This window comes from Trichosurus vulpecula, chromosome 2 (genome assembly GCF_011100635.1).
Source record: "Trichosurus vulpecula isolate mTriVul1 chromosome 2, mTriVul1.pri, whole genome shotgun sequence".
NCBI lineage: Eukaryota > Metazoa > Chordata > Mammalia > Diprotodontia > Phalangeridae > Trichosurus > Trichosurus vulpecula.
This window is the reverse complement of record NC_050574.1, coordinates 577,247-590,608: the sequence shown is the minus strand read 5'-3', so window position 1 is coordinate 590,608 and position 13,362 is coordinate 577,247. Positions and strand designations below refer to the sequence as shown.

The 13,362-nt window shown below is 43.1% G+C and overlaps 1 protein-coding gene across 1 annotated transcript in view; it reads left to right on the top strand.

Moving 5' to 3' along the window:
* The window catches only part of LOC118835899 (zinc finger protein 850-like), a 125,685-nt gene that overhangs the window by 94,218 nt on the left and 18,105 nt on the right, over nucleotides 1-13,362 (top strand). Inside the window, exon 6 of the mRNA XM_036743194.1 lies at nucleotides 3,239-3,264. Coding sequence (XP_036599089.1) covers nucleotides 3,239-3,264 — 26 coding nt within the window. The remainder of the gene's footprint in view (nucleotides 1-3,238; nucleotides 3,265-13,362) is intronic.

The window sequence follows — 13,362 nt, the reverse complement described above, 5'->3', positions numbered from 1 at the left end:
ATAGGATTTGCTTCATCAGAGATTCCGATGTTTAGGAACAATCCTCCATCCTGGCATAAAGCTGCCAATTCATTTTCTATTATTGTGATTTCTTCTTTAAAACATCTGATTTAGGGTCTAGTTGTAGTCCGTATTTCACCTTTCACTTCCTTTGTTCTATTATTTTACTTCAGAACAATTGAGGAATTTATTCCTCTTTTACACTTCTTAAGATGCCCAAGTATTTCTAAGTCTTTTTTCTCTCAGGTCCTTTAAGGCACTTGTTTTTCCCTTAAGATTTAGACATGACTGAAGCTGCTGAACAACTTCTAAAAACATTTTATAAGTCTATGATCTGTACCCTGGTTTAACCTGTCTTCTACACCACACTGCTATGTTCTACCCCCACCCCAATATCAACACCAATGTAACAAGAGTATTTTTCAGGAAAAAATCCATTTCTACCCCACTGAGCTTTAGAGAACAAACTATGCCAAATGTCGCCAGGAAGTAGTTGTCTGGCTCCCAAAGGGCAAATCACCAGGTGTGAGGCTTTCCTTTACATTTAGATCCTTCCCTCTTCAGATGCCTGTAACTTCCTAATGGGCAACATATTCCTGGTCCCTTAGTCAGTCACCCTTGGTGCCATCTTCCACTCCTCAGTACCTCACCCTCACTCCTGATCTCAAATCTGTAGTCGAACCCCGTCAAGTTCACCTTTTCACCATCTCTGGAATACACTCCCACCATGGTGCAGGCCTTTATGACCTCACACTTGGACAATGGCAATAGGTGCTGGGGAGTGTGCCTGCCTTAATTCTCTCCCTGGTTCAGTCCATCCTCGAGGTAGCTGTCAATCTGATGGAAAGGGGAGGGTTGGGCTGGGCTCTCACTGCATAAAGTACTATTGCTTCCTGTTACCCTTCAGAATCAAATATAAAATCCTTTCTAGTATTCAGAGCCCTTTATAACCTGGTCCCCAACCAGCCTTCCCAGTCTTCCTCTAGCTTATCTGGAACTCTGGAACTCTGGAACCCAATGGTACTGCCCTTTTTCTGAATTCCTCACACGAGAACCTCTGTCCTAACTCTGGCTGTCTCCATGTCCTGCCTGCCAAGTCCACCCTCATCTCCAACTCCTGCCTTTCTTCAAGTCCCAGCTGAAATTCCAACTCCTAGCAGAAGCCTCTCTACTAGCTGTGTGACCCTGAGTAAGTCACTTAACCCCAATTTTCTGGGGAAAAAATAAGCGTTTCCCAATCTTCTCCATTCTAATGCCATCCCTCTGGTCATGTATTTGTCCTGTATATAGCATGTTTGGATATGGTTATTTTCTCCCTTACTAGACTGGGGGCTTCTTGCTAGCAAGGGTTGTCTTTTGCCTTCTTTTGTATCCCCACTGACTAGCTACTGTAGGATCTCAATCAAACCCTATGGACTGATTCTAGGCTTGCAGCAGGGACTGCTGATTCACTTTAAAGTAATTAGGGAAGGGGCTTAATGGCCAGATTACCTCTGTTGGGCTATTGCTGGCTTCTTGGATAAGGAGACCAGTATGACCTCCCGCATTTGACTGGGCATTCATGGCCACAGTAGGAGATAACCAACTCCAGCTGAGAATTTCAGCAACTTCAGCAATAAAAAGAGAGCCACCCCATCCAGACTAGGGAGAGAACAGGACCCAACAGACCCTACCCAACCCATCCAAGAGGCAAACAGGGCCAGAATAGCTCTAGCAAAGTCTAAGAACTTGAAGGTGGCTGTCTAGGTAATTAGAGGAAAAGGGTAAAGACAATGAAAAAATGAAATGAAAAAGGAAAGAAGGAAGGAAGGAAGGAAAGAAGGAAGGAAGGAAGGAAGGAAGGAAGGAAGGAAGGAAGGAAGGAAGGAAGGAAGGGAGGGAGGGAGGGAGGAAGGAAAGAAACTTCCAAGCATTCTTGATGTAAAGACAGTAACTGCAGAGAGCTTTTGAACTTCAAATACACGTGAAGAGAAACATAAGTAAAGAAGGATGAATTCGCCTATGGGAGTAAAAAAAAAAAGGATAAATTACTTATATTCAAATATGGAGAGGTGATATGTGTCCTCTCTGACTCTCTCAGGGCCCATAGAGGGAATCAAATCAGCAAAGACCTAGGAGGGGTTCTGGTATATCTTGATCTTAAGGAAAAGATAGAAAGAGAGAAAGAGGAATATACTGAGTTGGGTGGATGGAAAGGAAGGTTAGGAAATATTCTCTCACATAATGGGGGGGGGGCACAAGTAGCTATCTGTACAAACAAGAAGGAGGGAGTGGGTGGGCACATCTGATGCCTGAATCCTAGTCCTCTAGTCAAGGGAAGGAAGAACACACACAGCACAAAGTTGGTATAGAAATATGTTTTACTAACCAGTGAAAAGGAGGGAAAGGAGAGAAAGGGGAAGGGGAATCATGGGGAGGATAGATTATGGGTGGGATTAGGACTAAGCAAAACAAATTCAAAGGCCATATAAGAGATTCAAAGGACACATCTGAGAGATTACCCATGAATGGGTATGGACACCTAAGTAAGGTCCATAATTGTAATGGGATATGACTGCATTGTACCGGAACGAGCACAGTGATCAATCAAGACTCCAGAGGGCCAAGGATGGTGAAACATGCTGCCTACCAGCTAGAGGGGAAGGACTCAGGGAGAGAAGGAGAAATATTCCTTAGGACACAGGCACTGTGGATTTTTTTTTTCAGATTGACTATACATTGTGTATAATGAGATTTGTTTTTCTTGTGTTCTCAATGTGGGGAAGGGAGCAGGTGGGAGGATGGAAAGGTACATCTTGGCTGATACAAATGTGTGTATTCATATGTGTGTGTATATACACAGTAGAACTCTGCTCAGTGCAATGGCCAATCAGTTCCTGAGAACTCATGATGATATGCTGCCTACCTCTTGACAGACAGGGGATACTCACAGTGCCAAGTGATTTAATTTTCTTTAGATATAACCAACGAGAAATTTTGTTTACCCTGACTACATACATTCTCTTAATGGTGGTTAGGTTGTCTGGGTTTCTCAATGCTGGGGTGGGGGGAATGGCAGAGAGGGAAAAGAGAAGGCTAATTTCTGCTATAAAAAAGCCAAACCACCAAAATTTGAATTTTAAAAATAAAGTAAAAAAATATCTCCCCAAGATATTCCTGATGATATAAGTACAAATAAGATGGGGAAAATGACACCCACCTTCCAGGGCCAGGTGAGGGTCAGTGAGATACTGGTGAGGTGCTGACCTCAGTGCCTGGCACTTAGTAGGTGGTTGAGGATAAATGCTGGTCTTCTTCCTTCAGCCAGTCTGGAAGTTACACTAACCTCTCATCTGCTGGCTTTCAAAGGTAGCACCCTCCCCATGTGTACAGGGGCCACTATCTCCTGGAGTTCTCTCCTTCCCCTGTCACCTGGTTGGGCCAGTTTTGCTTTTGTTCCTTGAAAGGTGACAAAGCTGTCCCCAGGACCTGACTTACAAACTGGGCAAAGTGTGCCTCCCTTCAAGCAGTATTCTGAGGGACTCTGGATACATAGGTGTGGCTGCCCGGGAAGCTAATGGTATAAAAGTCTACCCTTGTGTAAACAGGGCCCTTCAGACATGACAGATTTCCCCCAATGGCACATTGCCACAGCTGGCTCTGCTCACCAGATGGGCTCCCATATGGAGGTAAGGGGAGCCTTGTCTACTCAAGCTAAAGAGCTCTGGTATCCATATTGAATGTCCTTTTTATGCTCTACTTAAATAAAGCTCCTTTTGCTTGTTGATTGACCTAGGGGTGTCTGATTTCTGCTTAACATCTAAACAGTATTGCCTCCAGTCACTTCCATCCATTATTCCTTTCCCAGGTCAATCTAGGACCTGCTCCATCCTATGGGAGACTCAGATTTTCCAAGAAGCTGTCTGAGGTACCTTGACACACTAACTTGATTCTGTCAGTCCTCCCTTTTCTCCTTGTTGCTCTCATAGTCTCTGCCAGTACATGGAGCACTCTGAACAGGGAGGCCAAATTATCCCACCAGGAAGCCAATCTGTACAGTAAGATGGTATGTACTGAAGCTGGCCCTGGTTCCCAGGACCAACAGAGGCAAGGATGAGCATCCCAGGAGCCTCTTTTAAACAGTAGATAAGCCATCCATCATTCCATCACTGTGCCTGGGTAGGTCTTGGGAACCCAGGAGCAGCAGGATGGCCCCAGAGCAGTCTGTACAAGAAATCCTGGGCTGGTATATCTAGGGCCTTTCGAAATGTTCATTGACTTGACCTGAGGACTGGTGAAGGGGAGGGCTTCAGAGGGACCTCGGAAGGCATGTGTGAGCTGAGGCAGGAGGACATGAGCAGTACCAGGAGTACAGTTTGTGCTATGATGACCACAGGGAAAAGGTCAAGAGCTGGGGGAGCCTTCAGGGCTCTGTTCCAGGTCTGCCCAGACAAGACTCAGGGTGAAGGGTTTCCTGGGCCTTCAGTCACTAGAAGGGAGAGCTTGGCCACAAGAAAGAGAGAGGAAGGGGAGGAGCTGTATGTAGGGGAAGGGGGTACTGGCAGGCATTAAGAGAACAAAGACAGGATGCCTGGGTAATAGAGATTAAGGAATGAAGGGATCACCCTTGTCAGTCAGCTGGAATGAAGGGGAAATTAAAAACAAATGGGGTGGGGTGGGGTGGGAAGATAGGCGGGCCACTTGATAGAGGAATAGCCATGGAAGGAGGAGGACCTGAGCTCAAATCTGACCTCAGGCATTTGACAATTACTAGCTGTGTGACCCAGGGTAAGATATCTAACCCCAACTGCCTCAAACAAACAAACAGGGGAGGGCAGCATGGGTTGGGTAGAATGCTATATCTATTAGATAATAGATAGATGTTGGAATATGTCTGAATTACTATAATGGGATTCAAGAATGAATAGCTTACAATTTTGACCTATAGTCCCCAAATAAATATTATATAGAGATAACATCCTACAAAAGCAGGAAATAATTAGATGAAGATGTAATGTGATAGATGTCTAATTAAATAGGAAAGCAAAATTTTGAGAAAAGTAACAGGATCAGATTGATTCCTCTAAGAATTATATACAGATGTATGTGATTGGTTTATGCTTTGGTAAATAGATCTTAAATTTGTATTTTTGCACACAATTATATAAGATAATGGCAAAAGCAAGATTATTTCTCCTTTATTGAGGTATTTGTCTGATAATTTTAAAAGGTAGGTGAGCTCATTTTAAAAGATTCTCAGACCAGGTACAAGATTTAGGTAGGGATAGAAAACAGCAGATGATATATATAAACTGAAATTCTCTGAAGTTTCAAAAATGGAAAACCAAATTTAAGTGATTGTACTAAGTTATATTAAGTAAGATTTATCTGGTAATAATCAAATGATTGGGGAAATTGGTACTCTTATATAGTCATATGAAAGATAATATTCTTTCTAAATATTAATGGGAATAATTTAGAAGTTTGTAAAATAAAGATATAAATGTAAGGTTGAATCATTATCCTATAGATTAAGGCTGGGATTTAAAGTTACTCTGTATCTATGTGGAATGAGGCCCTTAAATGTTTTAAGGTCATGTAAGAACAACTGGGTATTAAGACAAATTGTGTAATTAATTAATTACTGTAATTAAATCAGAGGCATTTCCAGTTTGGGGGGAAAAGAATTTCAATGTGTAAGTCTCTTTAAGAGAGATAAGTTGTAGAATATTTTTGCATGGATGGGAAAAGTTAAATGTGGCTGTTTGAATTTGAATTCATTCCACGGTCCAAAACATAAAGCTAATATTTGAACCTATTACATTTATATGGTTCAGTTCTTGAAGAATATTTCATTCTTTCAGATCAGGCATAGTTAAAGGAGAATAGAAGAGTCTGGGAAACTGATGCGAATGTGTTACAACAATAACTTATGATCTCAGTGGGAAGATTTTATGAACAAGGGAGAAAATGCATGCAAGCTACTTAAGGCTCACTTTAAGAATGTTTCTTAAGCAATGTGAGATTATAATCCTATCAAACTGATTTTTGAAGTTTGCCATTCAAAGAGTTAATGGGACTGTTAACTGACTGTTTTTCTGAGTTTAACTCTAGGTGTGAACATCAAGGAAGGCTGTCTGAGCCACTGATCTATGATGCAGCAGCAGCCCTATGAAGGATGGGTGTGAACTGCAGGTATGATTTCATGGTAAAGTTAAGAGGGCAACTATTCAGCCTGTGCTGAGGTGGGACCCTCTTGACCTGATCCCATAGCTGAAGCTTGGCAGACTTTGAGCCTGGCTCAACACAGCTTGCAGTTTGACATAACTTCTACCTGGAGTTGACAGGAAACTAGACTCTAAGTTCCTAATTTCTTGGTGGCAAATTTCTATAATCAGAAGGTTTTGTAAGTACAGTAACAGATCTATTAAAATAATTGATTAAGGAACATCTTAGGTTACTATAAGACTGGGACTGGTGTTCCTGTGCATGATCCTATGTAAGTTAAGGGTAGTTTATAAGGGCCTTGTATAAGGTCTTGTATAAGTTAGGTCTTTTAATTCTTGGAAGAAAGATGGAGTAGGTCAAGTGCCTGTGAGAATATTATTTGGATAACATCAAGCTTGTCTAAAATTTTGTTGCAATTAATTATGTTAAAAGAATGGCTTGTGGTTTATTTTGTAAATGCCATCAAGGAAGCATGGCACGACTAAAAGGTTATAGGAATGATAACTCGAAATTGTGTTGAGGTAACTTTTGTAGGAGAATGGAAAGAAAGCTGGTTCCTACAAGAAGACAAGAAGAAGAAGAAGAAGATGTTGACAGGATGCTGTGCTGGAGATGGGTGGAAAAAATACCAAGGGCCAGAGGACTTCATTGAGGATGCCAGAGAGCTGCATAGGAAAAGACTTTTTGAATCTTAAAGGGACAATCGCATTGTTATTTTCTTTTGGGTCTCTGTATCTGTACTTATAAAGCGGACTGCCCCTTTGATTTGTCAATGTGTCAATCAATCCTTCCCATATTTACTTAAAGGGGTAATGAGTGACCCCCAGAAAGGATCATTCAAACTTATAGACCAGCTACTTGGGCTCAAGATGGGAGCTGGGGGTGTAAAACCCCAATTTATATCCTCAATAGGCTAATTAGACTCTAGGAGAAAATATATCAAGACTGGTGTGAGAGGTCTTCAATGAACAAATGAAAGAGGAAGGTTTATGTAGAACGAGTGAAGACCTCTCATGAAAGAGGACAAATTAAATAAAGAGAAATAGGTAGGATAGTGAGTCCCATTTCTCTACTTAGATATTTTCCTTTCTGTAAAGCCATTTCTCTACTTAGATGTTTTCCTTTCCATAAGCCAAGCTAGTGACTGTAAGGCCCCTGAGGTTAAGAATAGGACACAGGATGCTCACATCCTGTGTATTTACCTAATGGCGAGAGGCCTGAAAGAAAGAAGGGTTGAGGTGAATAAGTCAGCAACTATAAAATCCTCTGAAAGTAAGGATAGGACACAGGATGCTCACCTCCTGTGCATTGACCCCAGGATAAGAGACCCTTGGCTTGGGAGAAGAATGAATGAAAAGCCGGAAAAGCCAGGTGCAATGTAGATGTGCAAGACCAGTTAGATATAAGAATGATGGGAGACAAGGTGTAAGGGTGCTGGGGATATCTGTCACAGATGTAATAGTGATGGGAGGCATCTGTTACAGAAGCAAGGGTGATGGGAAAGGCAAGTCTGCCACAGATGTGAAGATGAGGTAACCAACAACTGGCTTCTGCCTGTCACAGATAACCAAACCATTTGTTCATTGTCATTGTCATTAAGATAGATTTATCACTTCAGATTGATTGGAGAATGGGATAAGAATGGTGGGAAGGTTATGTCCATCACCTGCTTGTCAAAAATAACCATACTATTTGTTCTTTGCCATTGTCACTGGGTAGATTTATCATGTCCAGATTGTACCCTCAAAGCTTATGTCTGCAAGCTGAGAGGAAGGAGGTTGGGAGGAGGAACTGCGGTTAGGGACCTATATAAACACTCCAATTCTCTGTGTCCGGCACGCTCTGACGCTGAGAGGAGCCTCAGTCCTTTTGGTTCCTGGAGTTGCCCTTTCCTGCGGGATCATAATAAATTTTCCTTTCTACTTTCACCTTGAGATGCCTGTTTTTAATTCTTGGATTTGTAAATCCGTACCACACATGAACATTATCAAATCATATCTGGAATCATTGAAATGACAACTTAGAGCCAGCAGACCCCAGCCCTGATTCAGAACGGGACTCCTTCCTTAACTGGAGTTGATATTGTCAGCTCTTGGAATGGAGAAAGTAAGAGAATGCCTCAAATTCACTTGAAATGGGGACTCAATCATGCGGATTCAAGCAGCAACCAATACTCACAATAGAAAATCCCCCAACTTAGTTTTGTGCCCCTGGGCCAGTGTCTCTTGTGCAACAGAAGCAGGTGACCTTCTTGTGACCACTTAGTCAATGGAGATGCCGCATGCCTCACCCAACCTGTGACACCCCCTCTCCCCTGCCAATATGTCATTTTTGGCCCTCAAGAGCAAGGTTTGTTAACCAATGCGATTCTGTATTTGGTCATGCCTCTTTTCATATAAGCATAAGAATAAGCCATGTATTAATCCATACTTTGTATAAGTTACATAGGAAAATGAATTCTAATAGAAGGGTCTTATAATAGTGGTGAGGTTAAAGAAAATGATGAGGGCAGGGAACTATATGTTTTTAGGGGTGCTCAAGACTGCAAAATACCGACACGCCAGGCTTGCTGAATGAATTTGACTCAAGCCTTCTCAGCCAAGTAAAAACAAAGTTTATTAAAGATTTTCCATAATGGGTAGTCTTATTTGTGAGGCTTGTTTTCAAAAGCAGGGCCAGATTCAATCTACTAAACTAAATTGAATCTGAGCCCTTCATGGAGGCAAGAAGAGACTTATATACAGAAAGATTGTGGGAGGGATTGAGGGGTGGTCAAGTAGTCTGGGGTGACTAGAGGAGGGGTTTAGGGAGGGTCATTAGGAGTGATGAGGGCACAATCTCTGGGAACCCCCTTGAACCTGGAATACAGTCTCTGGGAGCCCCCTTGAACTCTCCTTGATTCTTCCAACTGGATCTGGCCTTCCCCTAAGGCCATGGGCCTTGCATTATCATTGGGGCCAAGTCTCTGCCTAGCCTAGCCCTCATTGTCCAGCTGTTTCTCACCCTTAATCCTGATCAAAATATCTATATTGTACTCTGTTACCCTAGCCCCCTATTGTCTGTCATCTCCATGCAGCCTTCAGCTATTTCCTACCCTGGAGTCTGACCTCATCTCAGTCCCATCAAGCTCCTCCTTAGACTCCTCCTGAAGTCCCTCCCTAAACCCCTCCTCTAGTCACCCCAGACCACCCCTCAATCCCTCCCACAGTCTTTGTGTATATAATCTCCATCTTGCCTCCTTGAAGGTGCTCAGATTCAATCTAGCTCAGTAGGTTGAATCTGGCCTGCTTGTGAAAACAGGTGTCACAAAGGGTGGGATTTCTTAAGACATCCAATTATGGCAAACCCTTAATAAACTTTGTCTTTTCCCTTGGCTAAGAAGCCTTTAATCGAGTTCTTTTGGCAGGACCCGGCGTGTTGGTACTTTTGGGTGTTGAGCACCCCTCAACCCTAAACCTCTTCAGAAGGAGTGTTGAGACTCTGGGCAAGCTGCAAATTGCCCCCAAGCTTTGCAACCCAGATGTTGGCACTGGTAACTATGTATTGTGATTTGAATCATACAAGGTCTGTCTGTTGATGTTTGTAATTTCTGTTTGTATTGTTATACCAAACCGCACAGCGAGCAAGACATGTCACAGAGTATAAGTTTTAATTGGAGAATTTATTACCCAGTAGCTGTTCGGGGCACCAGCAACCCAAATCAGAGTGGCCCTGAACAGAGCTCAGAGGGAGACTTTTATACTGAACTATTAATGGTTGAGCAAGCAAAAGAGTACAGAAGCCAAGGTTCAGTGGTTAGATATTTCCCTTAACTGTATGGGTCATTGCACAAGGTTTGGGCACAAGGAACAGGGATGTTAGCAAATGTCTGTCTTTGCATGACCTTATCCTTTTTAGCTGACAGGAATAGGCCTCGAGGGGCCCCTTGAGGCCTAACTGCATTCATGTTGCCTTATTATTTTACTGTTTGGGGGCAGGGGCCTTGAGGGACATACCTATAACAGGACTTATTTGTTCACTTTTGGGTGTGGGTCAGTTCCTTGTTCCTTAGGCCATAGTCTTGAGACAGGATCTTGTGCTAATTCAGGTTGAAGCAAGAGGGTGGGGGTCCCTTGGGGGATTACATGAATGTGTGGCAAGGCATTCTCTTCTTGGTACACGGATGTGTGCTGTAATGCAGGGAGGGGTCAACAACTGTCCTAAAACAGGGTTCTTTATTATAGCTCTAAACTACGATCTTAATTCCAAGTATCACAGTGTTTGCCTTGAAGTTCAGGGGGCTGATCTTTTCCCCCTGAACTGTGAATGATATTTGTGTGTTAGACTAAACTGAGACTGTTAACCCCTGAAAGTTGCTTTCCTTAGAAAAGCAGATCAAAGAACCTCTGTTGGCAGCTTTCTGGGTGCTGGTTGTTGGTGGGTCTTACACTCCCACCGCAGCTGCTAGCAAGATTGTTACAACACATGCCCAACCACAAGAATGGTGACAAAGATATTCCATCCTGTTTTGCTCAAATTCCATGATTAAACCAAGCCTGGGAGGTGGCATAGTATGGAAAATCATCCCGTACCACCCCCCTCCCCCATATGTTCTGGGAGCTTATGTGTAGCTCCCGCCTAACCTAAGAAGTCCATCCACCTTGTGACCACCTGGTCAGCGAGGATATTTCCTGCTTTGCCAAACCTGTGACCCTGCTGATATATTGCTTTGCTTATTTTAGCCTACGTGTCATATGTCAACCAATGGAATTATTCTGTATTTCATATAGCTGTTTGTACTAAAAATAAATCTTTGTAGTGAACACAATTTTAAAGATGTATGGCATTTCCCATGTCTGAAAACATGTATCTCATACACAGATTTGACTCTGTCATCCCACTGTAAGGAAGTAGATAGCATGTTTCACTATTAGTCCTCTTGAAGGCCTGTCCCATTTAGGGGTTCACAAATCCTTTGAAAGTTCTAGATGGTGGTCCAAAGGATTTGAACCAAAAATTTTCAAAATCCCCTTAAGCAGTAAATAATCAACCAATTTTATTCCTAAGATATTTATCCTCTGACACAACAAACATGTGTATGTTTCAACCATAATAGGATTCTTTCTGCAGTGATTCCAAATCATTATGTTCAGGCATGTCAGGCTTTTGGGGATCATGCAATGATAACATACTCTGACTGCTCCTGACTGTGGGCAACATATTTTTTTTTTCAGTTCCTCAACTTGACATCAAAGTGTTTCCAAATTTCTAGGAAGGTTGGATATTCATGTGTGTGAGAAACGTGGTTTTGGGGATCACTGGACTTCCTGGGCAGGGCCAAAGTCCTGAAGAAGAACCCTGTGATAATCCCTAGGGAAGGCTGTACAGACCACAGGACTCCCAGAGGAAGACCAAGTGGTAGCCATCCCTTAATCTGTGGGGATCACAGGGCCTCCTAGGGGTCAGACCCTAAGGAAGACCCAAGTGATGGCTCCTTAGGATGGCAGTAAGATCACAAGGCTCCCGAGACAGGGCCAGAAGTCCCATGTGATGTTCCCTTAAGAAGGCCGTGCAGACCACAGGGTTCCCAAGGGAATCCAGAGTGGTAGCCCTCTTAACACCGCAGTGGGATCACAGGACACCCCAAGACAAGATCCAGGAGTAAGCCTGGAGAGCTTCCACTGCCTGTTGCTTCCCTTCACTTGGCCTTAGGAAAACCCATGTGATTTGCCCATTCACACCCAAAGAACTCAGGACCAGAGTGGGCAGAGGAAGGCATTTTATTACGCTCCCTGGGAGAGCAGGTGCAGTGCTCACAGGAACACTCACACTGATACAGCTGCAGGAGCAGGGGTAACCATTCCCTCCACTCCTGATAGAGTCATGGTTAGTTTACAGTCTTTGTTTTTTTACATAGTTTTCCTAGGTTATACAGTTTATATAAATAGGATAATAAGATACAGAAGCAAAAGTGAAGTTAATTAGATTTTCCTTGTCTTAGTTTAGGATTAAACTATATTCTTTTACTTCCTCTACTTTCCCTCTTTAACATATGCAAATGATGCAAATCAGTAGGCCTGGATTCTTGACCAAGACCAGACCCTAGATAAGCTTGAACAGGTTCAAGTGGGTTTGGCCTCTCTAATTCCCCAGACTGCCTTCTCAAAAAGTATGCACATGCGTACAAGCCTCTGACCTCTCACCTGACCGACCTTGAGGCCTGGTCTCTGCTAAAGCTGGGGTGGGGGAGGGCAGGGAAGCACACCTTTAGTTCTGTGGAAACAAAACTCCTCCTCCCATTTCTTACAATGTGCAAATGGTGGCAGGCATGCACAGACCCTCACTGACTGGCTGTCACTGCAGCAGAGTAGTCCTTTCCTTGGACTTACATCTCGTCAAAGCCCTAAATACCAAAACAAGATGTTATTTGCATTTGAATTCTTGCAGCACAGATAGAACACTCTTTGGACTCATGGCTGCTACAGATGCACAGTAGAGGCCCACAACCTTCCTACAACAACATGTTCAAGTGCCTGTTTCAACGATCTTGCTAGCAGCTGCTGTGGGGGTGTAAGATCCACCAACAACCAGCACCCACAAAGCTGCCAGCAGAGGTTCTTTGAGCTGCTTTACCAAGGAAAGTAACTTTAAGGGGTTAACAATCTCAGTTTAGTCTAACACACAAATATCATTCACAGTTCAGGGGGAAAAGATCAGCCCCCTGAACTTCAAGGCAAGTACAAACAGAAATTACAAACATCAACAGACAGACCTTGTCTGATTCAAATCACAATACATAGTTACCAGTGCCAACATCTGGGTTGCAAAGCTTGGGGGCAGTTTGCAGCTTGCCCAGAGTCTCAACACTCCTTCCATGAGTGTGTGCCCAAAATCAAATGCCAAGCTCTCCTCAATTATATCCAGTTTGGAGCCCTGAGGGCTCTGACCTCACCTAGGCTGGGTCTGGGAAAGTTCTCCATCCCCAGGATCACATCATATACAAATCAATGACTCCCAATTGTCTCAGTGCTGAGAAATACTCCAAGACAAAATGGATCCCACTTTATCTGCCCCATTCAGACAAAGGCCAGAATCATTAAAGGAACTTTAAGAGAAGAAAAGCAAAAAGTTCCACCTTAATTACTATCACTGTGCTCCTGGTTGAAATGCTCAAGT